A 12,447-nucleotide genomic window follows, 5' to 3' on the forward strand; every position below is an offset into this window, starting at 1 on the left:
ATGGCCCTGTGGTTCAGGCAGGGGAGAACGGCTGCCCCTCTCATTGAAGCCACGAAGTTCAAGGCTGACCGTGGTACTGCAGGCATTGTTTGCAGAAAACAGGATCCCCATTTATAGTGAATGGGAAGATGGCAATCTTTGTTAAAAAACTAACAAATGGCTTCTGTTACACCAGATGTATGTCCTTGAACTGATTATTTTAAAATTGCACACAGAAGAAGTTATGATAATTTAGTTGATAATGGCAGCCTGCAGTACCCTGTTCGGCCATCAACTTGAGATACTGAATAAGAGGGGTCAGCACTGAGCTAACCTGCAACAGCACTTCCTGGAGCAGCTCAAACTGAGCATGTTATGTCTACATAAATCTCCCACATGAGACGCCATCTTAACAGACTTCCTTGGCTTCACATCTGATAAATTATGTACGCGAACAATACATTTGATTTGACATGGAAATGAGTGGTGTCACGTGATCAATGGCATTGTCCATTCATATATATATATATATACACTGTCATTGGGTTCAGGTATAGGCCAGACGCTGGGATGTACCAATTAGTGATGAGTGGGTCAGCTGTTTGTTCACCTGCCCACAATTGATAATAACCCATCCGCAACGGCCCAACTGTGATCAAGTGAAAATCCGAGGCCCACACCCGACCCTAACCTGAAAATATAGACAATGCGCTGTACAGTCAGATGGCATAAGGATTTTTGGACAGGGGGTGCGGGATTTATTTTTAAAGCCTGGTTAGATAGGACTATGTTTCTGCTTATAATTTCCAACATTTTGTTAGGCTATTTGTTATTCAAATTGTCTGTAATTAGATAGGCCTGCATGCAGCTTCTCTTCTGTCATTACTTATTGCCCTAGAAAACGAAATAAACCGTTGCTCACCATAAAATGTCATACATCAATATAATGAATGTTTCAATCCAGTAATCTAGCTTCATCTGTAAAGATTTCTCTTTCGTCTCGGCTTCTCTCTCGCAGCAAAGACATTTACGGACCGGGGAGCTAATGCAATAACAAAACAATAAATGTAAAGATTTTCCATGCTAAATTTCCAAATTACATCAGTTTGACTGGTTTTAAGGGAATTGAAAGATGTGAAAACAACCCAACATGTTTCTTATAAGATTTCAGTTTCGGCTTGGATGCATATTTTATGTGGCTTAAATACTATCAGCTTTTATGATGCTAATAAAGATAGGACCTTTACAGACGGTCCCTAACCACTCATTCATTCTCTTACGATGCTGAAAGAAATCGATCCTATTTCTCCACTCCTGTTCCTGAGTCAAAATGTACATTTGGTGTAACGTATTACTGCAAGAAATGCTTAATTCTGCAGGAGTTGATATTATATTAGGCTATGTGAGATATTATAGACCTAGTCAGTTTCCAGATTTCAGTTACTATTCCATTTAAGCCATCTGCATTTGGCGCGTGTACAGTTAGGCCCTAAAACATAGGCTTATGCACTAACAGCAGTTAATAATAATCAAAGAAAAACCTTTTTTTTATATGAATTGCACCAGAATTGTACATTTATGGATTTTTTTTATGCATTGTTTTCTTTTCATTTAACCCACCCGCCACCCCAACCACCCTTCATCCACATATTTTGTGACCCTAAATCCGTCCACTCCGCAGATATAACTGTGGGGACTGCGGGTTATGAGTCAACCCGCGCATCATTATTACCAATAATGAGCCCTGGATGGGGAACTGGCTAAACCCTGTACTGTGATATACAAAGGTATCAGGCCTGAAACAACATGTAGTGGGAATTTGGAAAGAGCGGGACATCAAATAAACTGGGACAACTTAATCCTGACGTGCTTATTTCTTGGTTTGATGAGAAATTCAAAACTATTGTTACTAAACCATTTCAGAGAAAAACCACATGATCAAAATCATGTCACTTCATTGGTGTGGCATCAGAGGGGGGCAGAGCAAGCTTCAAACAGGAAGTGAAGCACACAGTAAGATCAGTGACAGCTTTTTTTCTGTTTTGATGTTAGGGTTATAAAACTGCATAAATAATGCACTGTGCCAAGCTGTGATGTAAATGGGCATACTATGTACTGGTGCATCAAAATATAAAAATAAAGGCAATATTATGTTTCAATTTTGTAATTGTCTTTTGTCCTGCTTTACCAGCCATATCTAGCTAAAGTAGGACAACTTGGAGTAGCTAAAGAGGGACAGCCTTATAGGCTTTTCCAATGGAGGAAATACATCCCGTTTACATTAGCAACCCCTTGTACAGTACACTTTAGTCAGGGCTCTGGTTCTTGCAGTACTTCATCCTGTTCATTTGTTTCTTGTAGTGCTTTTATTAGGACTGTTATTTGAGTGAATTCAGACAAAATGGGACACGTGTTGCGTTTCCATCTTCTGTAACCTGTTTAGACATCTGTCCAACATTCTAGCCCAACCAACACATGATGCTGTGCATTCCTGAAATCCTCAGATGTTTCCTAATCACACAATATTGAAGTCAATTATCATTGGGGTAAAAATGTTATTATAATATTGGTGTCCCAGTTTATCTAACATGCTGTCCCAGTCTAGCAAATGCGAACTGAAGATATGGTTTTGACTTGATGTATGTAAATGGGTGTGTCATGCCTCCTGTGAATGTTAGTTTTTTTGTGATTAGGAAACATGCTGAGGATTTCAGAAATGTATCACGTGATGGGCTAATATGTTGGATAGATGTCTGAAGAGGTTACAGAAGACGGTCATTTTTGCATTTCCAACTTATTCTGAATTCTTCCTGTTAGTCAATTGGTCATCATAGTTATAAAGTTTGTATTATCTATTGTTTGGATGGAAATGGATAGTGTTTCAACATGGTTATAACAATGGAATACAAACTAGTGTTGTGTATTCCTTTAAGGAAGTGGCAACAACGTTGCACCCACACCAGCTTGATGTAGCAAACTTCATTCAACTATTAGAAACTTGGAAACGACTTTATATATTTTATTGTGGTTGTAAAAAGTGCACGTTATTGGTTACAGTGCCTGGTTGACTGTAACTCTTAGCCTCTGAGCAGAAAGCAGAAGTAATCTGGGCTTGTTCATTGAGCAGCACTTTAGGGAGTGTGATTGTGTAATATCGGGTGTACAAGGTGGGAAACTTGAATGATGTCAGGTGAGAAACGCAGAGGCAAATCCGAGTCAGCGTGTGGGTCATTTGGAGGTGAGGTTGCCTGCTTCCTTGAGTTCAAGAAAAGTTCAGCCGAATAGCGTTAGGCAAATTAGCAGACAGCGACTGAGAGGAGAGAAAAAACGGAGGGTAGAGAACGACGAGAACACGGAGAAGGAGTCAAATTCCTTTGAAGGACGAGCCCAAGTGACGAGTGAGGGTAGACAACTTTTAGGAAAATAGTTATAGGCTCATGGAATAATCAATTATGTTCATTGGCTCGCTGAAAATACATAAGGTTCATTAAGGAGTTTACTAAACTTAATGATGCCATTCTATACGCACTTGTATAATGGAGAGAGGCAGGCGGAGGCGCCAGCGGGCTTGTGTTCGTCCCGCTCTGTTTGGTGATGTCTGGGAAGGGTTAAGTAAGAAAGGGTGGTAGGTGGAGCCATGTCCCAGCTGCTGTGCCTTGTCACATTCTGCAGAACATGATAGCTACGCAATTCGTGTGGGAGCGAATTCGGCTCCCCTCTAAATACAAAACAAGAAGAACCGAATGTGTTGTGCGAATCAGGACATTTAAATACAAGAAGAGCAAGATATGTAGCAAATCAAGTAAGTAGTCGTGCATTGGTGTTGCACGGTAGACAAAATAAGTGGATAGGCGGACAGACAGCAGGCTGATTGTCCCGTTTGCGCTCTTGATTTGTGTGGACTATCTTACTTATCCCAGAGGACGAGTTGGAACTAAATACGGAATTAAATTCTGATTGATTAGCAACTGATCTCTTTTGCCTATTCTGATCTGGGTGCAGTGTTATTGAAATGGATTCGCACCCCTTCGCGTGATTTCAAGTCTTATTGGAGTTCGTAGGGTATATTATCTAGATTTCGATCTAGTTTACTATTTGAGCAAGGCCATTGAACTGATCCAATGAAGTTATTCCGGTCGGCTTTTCGATTAAACGAATCATTTGGCGCATTCCAAACCTCACTTTTGACATGACGTTGACCATTCTTTTGAACGATGTGTTCAAATTGAGTGTGGGTCAATATTCCATACAATTATTTTAGCTTTGTAGCGGATTGACTCTAAACAGCTAGTGGACCCGAAACCTCAAGTGTCGTGTCTACGAACGGATTTATTCCCTTTATTTTGAATTTATTGCGTTTTTACCCTTTTGCACAGTCTACTGGTGGCAAACTGAAAACCACAAGTCTGCTGCTCCTATTTTCGTGTGCCCAAATCGTTGCGCGCAGCAGACGTTGTTTTTTTTCTCTCTCCGGATAAATAATCCTCCCGCTTTCTCTCTGCGTATGATGTATGAGAGTGTGGACGTCGTGGGACTGAATCCCAGCCCGAACCCGTTTTTAATGATGGATTACTACAACCAGAGCAGAGGATGTTTGATCCCGGAGAAAGGACTTGTGCCCGGAGCGCCCCATCACTACAGCACGTCCATCAGAAACCAACACTGGAACGGCTCGAATCACTGTAGGTGGCATTTTCACTGCCTCGTTCATTTCATTTCACTGACTGGCGAAGTTCACGCGAACCACTTTACCGCTCAACTATGCCACTGTTTTTCTGAGCTAAATATTCATGATATGTATTCTCTGAAGTGTAGTGAATTATAGCGCTTTCATTTGTAACGGATGACATTTCATTTCACATATTGCATACTATTAGGCCTATTAAATTCGTTTTAATCAGGTTAATAATCACTCGTTTATATCCCATGTAGCCTATTAAATGGTTATTACTTACATCAGAACCTTGCATTTAATTGACCCACGTTTGGATCCCTGCTTTCTATAACCCACGTTCAGCTTTTTGCAATAATGTAAAGGTGTCTCTATCGCATATAGCCAACAGTAGCCTATAAAGCAGGCAATGTTATCCAAGCCATTGGATTTTGATTAATAACCACGAGGTTTTATGCAGACATACCAAACTTTCCTGCTGGCGTTATTGGGCGGCAGGTAGTCTAGTGGTTAGAGCGTTGGGCCAGTAACTGAATGGTTGTGAGATCGAATCCCAGAGCTGACAAGGTAAAAATCTGTCCTTCTGGGACTGAACAAGGCAGTTAACCCACTGTCATTGTAAATAAGAATTTGTTCTTAACTGATTTGCCTAGCTAAATAAAGGTTAAATACATTTTAAAAAATAGAACTGCAATAAGCTATTCTAGATGCACTAAAAATTATGAAATGTTTTTCCATTGAGGATAAATATTCATTTGAAGATTATGCAGATCTGTAGTCATTATATAATTATTGATGGGTATTTGTTTTTGTGTATTAATACACCACTATTATTTTGTTTTTAGAATTTGCTCTATTTGTTTTTATTTAACTAGGCAAGTCAGTTAAGAACAAATTGTTATTTACAATGAGGGCCTACTAAAAGACAAAAGGCCTCCTGCGGGGTGGAGGCTGGGATTAAAAAGAATAAATAAAAAATATCGGACAAAACACACATTACGACAAGAGACAACACTACATAAAGAGAGACCGAAGATGACAACAACAGCATGGCAGCAACACATGACAACACAGCGTGGTAGCAACACATGACAACACAGCATGGTAGCGGCACAAAACAGGGTACAAACATTATTGGGCACAGACAACAGCACAAAGGGCAAGAAAGTAGAGACAACAATGCATCACGCAAAGCAGCCACAACTGTCAGTAAGAGTGTCCATGACTGAGTCTTTAAAGGAAGAGATTCATAGACTCAATCATGGACACTCTTACTGACAGTTGTGGCTATCCCCATATGTCAAATGGGGATAGTGGCATATTGCTGAACATCTAGCATATATAGCATGTAACTCAATTTAAAAAAGTGCTTCAATGACCAAATGTCATCAGAAGTTATTATTTATTCTAAAAACGGTGTACAGGTGGAGGAAAAATGGTCCCCCCTGCTGCACTCACAGAATTGGCTATAGATTTCATCTGGAGCAATGGAGATACTTTTATTGTGGCAACAAAGTATCATTTGAAGGGTCATTCCATTCTCTACCTCCGCTGGGGGTAACCTGCTGTGCCACTAGTGACAAAGCACACTGGGATTTATGGTAAAAGTGGTCTGCTTGTTGATTACTGCTGAGTGACCATAACAGCCTCTCATATCCTGAGAACGGATCATTTCCTCAGGAAATCTGGGCTATGTAAATGAGAACGTGTGTATTTCTCATCAGGGTATTGACAAATGCACCCAGGCCCCAGGGTTTGTCATATGAATATCCGTCCAGCCTGACCTGATTCTGTGTTTACATAAAGTCATAAGGTTTGGACAGAGATGGGGATTAGACATTGAGAAACATATTGACAACAACACCAATCACAGACAGAAACTCCTCACATGCTGCTGGTCTTGTTTGGGAAGTTACATCTAGGGTTAAAGCAATACAGCTCCTCGGGAACACAACACAGGCAGCAAAAGCCCTGACTGAGCTGTGGACTCCACCCTGTAAGCTATTATTGTATTGGTCCAGTGAGCGGCTCTAGTAGTGGTGTTGATTTGAACCGTGTGAGCTAATATGCGAAAGGCTTGCAGAGGGAAAACCAGGAAAAGACCTCTGATCCCAAGCTCTGGTACACATTGTTGTGCTCATAGGAGTAGTGGGGAGAGGTCCAGACGCGATAAAAAGTTTAGTGCCCAATGGGGGAAACTGAGGGGGGTTGGATGGAGTCGGTACATAACGTCCTTTGGTGTCATCACATGGCTTTGGAGGCTTATTGGATCACAGGTCAAAACCAGCCCTAGTAGTACAAGATTCTGTTTTTATTCACAGGGGAAATATATCTAAACCAGAGGGCTAGGATAGTCCGATGTCTGGTGCACCTATCTGGATTATGCATCAGATCACCCTTCAGAAGTCCTCTCAACTCTGAGTACATTCAGTGGCATTTCCACTGGTGTGAAATCAGTCTAAAACTGCCTCTAAGAAACATGATCAGCTGCTACTAGTCACCGTATTATATATTCACATGCTCCAAGTGAGCGCTGTTATCTCTATCCAGCCATGTCAGTGAGTCATGTTCATCAAAAGGAACAACAACCGCCTTAGTAATCTGTTATTGTGTTGAAGAACAATGCCAGGTCTCATCGACGGGTTCAAGCAGATTAAATGCACTTGATTCCATTCCTTTCAAGAGGGCTGCTGCCGTCAGAATCCTTACAGCAATTACTGGCTCATGCATGAAGGAATGCGCATGGCCTTTTTCACATGACTGTCACACACTGCACGGGGAGGGGGGTTGGTGGTGGGGTAAGGATGACACATGGTGGGCTCCAGTCACTGTGAGAGTACTCTGGCTTGGACTCCATCTCTAAGGCTGTCATATGGCTTATTGGGTTTGCGCGCCGACACCAGCCCATGGAGCAGAGCTTTGACTGACTTTTGTTTAATCAAGGCAGAGCTGCCAAATATTGACCTATTGTCTCTAATCGCCTGTATTGGAGGGGGGTTGTTAACTCCTTGCCTAATCTGACTCGTGGTATTTAAGTGCGGAAGTCCTTTCGGAGTGGGGGGAATTTAGAAGAAAAAACAGATGGTATTTTTGTTTTCCAACGCTAAGGACTGTAACAGCGGGAGCAATTTTGGGCAGGGCGAGTGAAGAGGGAATTAGTTTAAGGGGAAGAGTTCCAGTTTGCTTGTGAAGTGTAAACCTGTGCGGTTTCTCCCAGGGTTGAGGTCTTAAAGCGTCATACAGCGTAGCTAGACTGCCCTGTAATTGTTTGTGCTGTTATTACAGCGCATGGAAACTGTGGCTGGTCTGTTTGGACGCAGCGATTGCCAAACGATTGCAGTGTTGGCTTTGCAAATGAGCTATGGATATTGTTTCCGCCCCTGACATACAAGCTGCACCTGGCAGCATGCTCCAGGGACTTGAAAGAGTTCTTAAATAACTTTGCATAAAAAGATGGTAGTTCCACTAAACCCCCAAAAGGTTGGTGTTTTGTGACATTGCAATGTAGAGATGCTGAGCATAACAACTGTGAAAAAATGGTCATCCAACCAGGCTTGTGGTAGAATGGATTCGCATTTTGAATTTGATATTCTACATACTCTGAACGCAACATGTAAAGTGTTGGTCCCATATTTCGTGAGCTGAAATAAAAGATTCCAGAAATGTTCCATACGCACAAAAAGCTTATTTCTCTCAACTTTTGTGCACTAATTTGTTTACATCCCTGTTAGTGAGCATTTCTCTGCCAAGATAATCCATCCACCTGACGGGTGTGGTATATCAAGAAGCTGATTAAATAACATGATCATTACACAGGTGCACCTTGTGCTGGGGACAAAAGGCCACTCTAAAATGTGCAGTTTTGTCACACTACACAATGCCACAGATGTCTCAAGTTTTGAAGGAGCATGCAATTGGCATGCTGACTGCAGGAATGTCCACCAGAGCTGTTGCCAGAGAGTTTAATGTTCAATTCTCTACCATAAGCCGCCTCCAATGTCGTTTTACAGAATCAGGCAGAACATCCAACAGGCCTCACAGCCCCAGACCATGTGTATGGCATGGTGTGGGAGAGCGGTTTTCTGATGTCAACGTTGTGAACAGAGTGTCCTATGGTGGCGGTGGGGTTATGGTATGGGCAGGCATAAGCTACGGACAACAAACACATGCATTTTATCGAAGGCAATTTGAATGCACAGAGATACAGTGACGAGATCCTTAGGCCCATTCATCCGCCACCATCACCTCATGTTTCAGCATGATAATGCACAGCCCCATGTCGCAAGGATCTGTACACAATTCCTGGAAGCTGAAAATGTCCCGGTTTTTCCATGGCCTGCATACTCACCAGACATAACACCCATTGAGCATGTTTGGGATGCTCTGGATCGACATGTGTTCCAGTACCCGCCAATATCCAGAAACTTCGCACTGCCATTGAAAGGAGCGGGACAACATTCCACAGGCCACAATCATCAGCCTGATCAACTCTATGTGAAGGAGATGTGTGGCTCTGCAAGACGCAAATGGTGGTCACACCAAATAAGGACGGGATTTATGATCCATGCCCCTACTTTTTTATTTATGTTTTATGTATTAGTGACCAGCAGATGCACGTCTGTATTCCCAGTCATCTGAAATCCATAAATGTGGGCCTAATGAATTTATTTCAATTGACTGATTTCCTCATATGAACTGTAAGTTAGTAAAGTGTTGTTTATTTTTGTTCAGTATAGATTAGTTTACTGTAAATCACTGGTCATGTGCTTGAGTTTGTGTTCTTTCACTAGAACACTGCAGGCCTTTTTGCTACCCTACCATTTTGAACCACAGCATTTGCCCTTTGTGTCAATGCCATGTCCCTATATATTTTCTGCATACTCTTTAATGTCCATACTCCTCGAGCACCTTTTAGTGCTTTTATGGACAGGGTCTTTTTCCCTTGAGACTGTTTGGACTTGAACTTGATGGGACAGGCTAGATGGATGGACAGGCCTGCGTTCGGCAAGGTCCACTGTTTTAACAGGGTAAGCAGCAGACAGTCTCACGTGTGTCAGCCTGCTCCTGTCAGTCCTACAGACAGTGATTTAGTGGCCCTGCCGGACGGCTGAAAGCCGAGAGCACAGTGTTCCACAGAACGACGCCCGCTTTCACCTTCAGGTGCACATCAATAACCTGCTTTGTCATCAAGGTATGTTTGTAATGGCGCGGGGTGAAAGGAGTTCAGCGCCGTTTCTGGGAAAGGCCGCGAGGCAGCATTTCACAACCTGCCATCACTCGCCTTCTCAAATGGCACCCTGTCGTCAACCTTCAAAGCAGTCATCGCTTTAATGCGATGCATAATTGACCAAATACAGACGCCTCTCTTAACCAGGTTACCAGCGGCATCCGGGTCATGCGGCGCACTCACGCGTTATTGTTTTGTTTAAAAGTAGCTAAATGTGTGTGGTTTGTCACCTTGAGCATTGGCACTTGGCACTGCACATGTTTCACGTACACACAAAAAACAGCGCTGACTTCAAGGGTTTTATTTGCTGTGGGTGGCACATTACGAAAATCTTTAGACCTCAATCATGAGGGAAATTCAGCATATTTGTGCGGAGATTGTGTTTATGCTCACAATCTCACCCTTGGATCCAACAACAGACTCTGGCTTGTTTGCAGAGAGAATTAGCCAGGGGCATTGGTCAGAGTACTGTACGCAAGCTGGGTTTGACGCTAAATCCCCAGACAAGGGTCGGTTACGCTGCAAAGCCCACTTCGATGAACAAAGCAAAGCAGATAGAAAGGATTCAGCCAGTGTCATTGATTCATTAGAGTTTAAGGGAGACGGGTAATTGCAGACATTGTGACTATAGGCCGTAATCTCACTATCGATAATGACGTTCTCCCTCTGTCCCCCAGACAGACAGACAGACAGACAGACAGACAGACAGACAGACGATCGAAATGGCTTAGGTTAAGGCGGTTCTAGTTTAAAATATTCATAGCCTCTTTTTTTAAATCAATATATGAAGGCAGCCAAGCGTCAGACTGTCAGAAATTGAGCCGGCTTTTTGTAATCACTTCTTTACTTATCTCTACAGATGGTTTGTTCGCAATGTGCTCTGCTTGGCTGGCTACACAGCACATTGAGAAGAGCTCCCGGTCTCTCTCAATAACTCTCATCCACACCCCCTCATAATAGAACATACATAAATTCATTGAGGTATCGAACCGAGGACATTTATCACCCCAGATTTCATCTAGCAGGTGTTCTCATTCCCAAAGTTTTTCTCTCTTTCCGTCTGTTCCGTGGTTGCATTCTTTAGCATGCTGCCTAGGTGGTAATCTAGAATCTCTGTCTGGAGTCATTCATCTTTAGGCTGTCCTAATTTTTTTCTTATTTGACACTAGTTTCCTGTTCATGTGCTCTCTGTACATGGAGTTATTACAGGGAATGTCATCTTATTTCATCAGAAACTGCATAATTCTCTCCACTTGCAGCAGGGTGAAAGCCCCCCCACAAACTCTATCCCTTTGACGCAAAGCAAGATGGCTGTCTGGCGTCTGCCAATCGCCATGCCTTCTGGTCCTCCTCTGGAGAGTCTGCATGTTGCTACATCATCACACGGAGAGCCAGCCAACTGTGTACGTCTCAGGTTGTATGTCTCCACACAATGGAATGCCCTCCTATTTAGAGAGTGGGACATCCGTACCAAATGCCACGAATAGCCCAGAAAATGGGGCAGAGGTTAGCATGCTAAAAATAATGGCAGTATTCCTGCATCTGCGAGAGAAAAGTTGCTGCCACCAAAGTGAGTTTTAATCTCTCGCCAAAGTGGGCACTCAGGAGGAGCTTATAATAAGTCTACATTATGGAGTTAGTATACTGCTATTACATTTCTTTTTAAATTGAAGGTCATATCATATAACCACAATATATTTTATTTCTTCTCATGAACATGTATCCGTCTCATTTTCTGCACCAGGACCTAGTTTCAATAACGGGGGGCCAACCCGTGCCTGAGCACAAAAAGAAACAAGCCATTGAGTCTCTGTGGCCCAGATGATCTCAGAAGCTGGTTCCTTATTTACTCTGCAGTCACAATAGTGTTGTCTGTGTTTGTAAGGCTGTGTCTAGACTTGACAGTTCATGCAGCTTTAGTATTCTAACCATAGAGTTCTGATCATGGAATTCCCGAACGCTACAACTAAATGTCTACTGTGTCTACAGCGTGTCCGGATTCCCTTTTCCCGTGGTATATTCAAATGCCAGTATGCATTCTACAAATGGTGTAATTGGCTAAATATGCTAATAACAAAACATCTGATGGCAGTAGCTAACTAGCCAGCTAATCTCTGTAGCTAGCTAGCAAGCAACGCTAAAGGGATTGCAAACGGGTTAGCATAAGTCCAGAAAACACATTTCTCACACTCTGGGAATGTATTTCCTCCAACCTTATAATGAAAAGTAGGGATGCACGATATATCGGTGAACATATCGGAATTGCCGATATTCACTAAAAATGACAATCAGTATTGGCCGATGTCTAGTTTAACGCCCGATGTGCAAAGCTGACGTGTATACCTATATAACGAAGGTACATGACGTAATGACGCCACGTAAAATTTTGCGCTATACGTGCAACACAGCATTCCTAACTAGCCCGCAATGTCTGCTGTGTGGATCGAGCAGTCAACAAGTCGAACAGTCATTTGAAAGAGTAAGAACATTTCAGCGAGACAACTCAAAGGTGAAATCCATTAAAGCCAAGATAATGGAATTTATTGCCCTTGACAATCAACCGTTCTCT

General features: G+C 42.5%; 1 protein-coding gene across 7 annotated transcripts in view; it reads left to right on the forward strand.

Annotated features, from left to right (window-relative positions):
- Nucleotides 1-12,447, forward strand: part of LOC106578316 (retinoic acid receptor alpha) — a 277,294-nt gene that overhangs the window by 221,340 nt on the left and 43,507 nt on the right. The window contains exon 1 of one of the 7 annotated variants that reach the window (XM_014157003.2): nt 3,616-3,781. The exons of 4 other annotated variants lie outside the window; for them this stretch is intronic. In XM_014157003.2, the coding sequence (XP_014012478.1) occupies nt 3,655-3,781 (127 nt within the window). In that variant the 5' untranslated portion in view covers nt 3,616-3,654. Of the gene's footprint in view, nt 1-3,615; nt 4,662-12,447 lie in introns of those variants that run through there. 2 more of the 7 variants (XM_014157002.2, XM_014157004.2) reach the window with 2 other exon arrangements.

Source organism: Salmo salar, chromosome ssa19 (assembly GCF_905237065.1).
Source record: "Salmo salar chromosome ssa19, Ssal_v3.1, whole genome shotgun sequence".
NCBI lineage: Eukaryota > Metazoa > Chordata > Actinopteri > Salmoniformes > Salmonidae > Salmo > Salmo salar.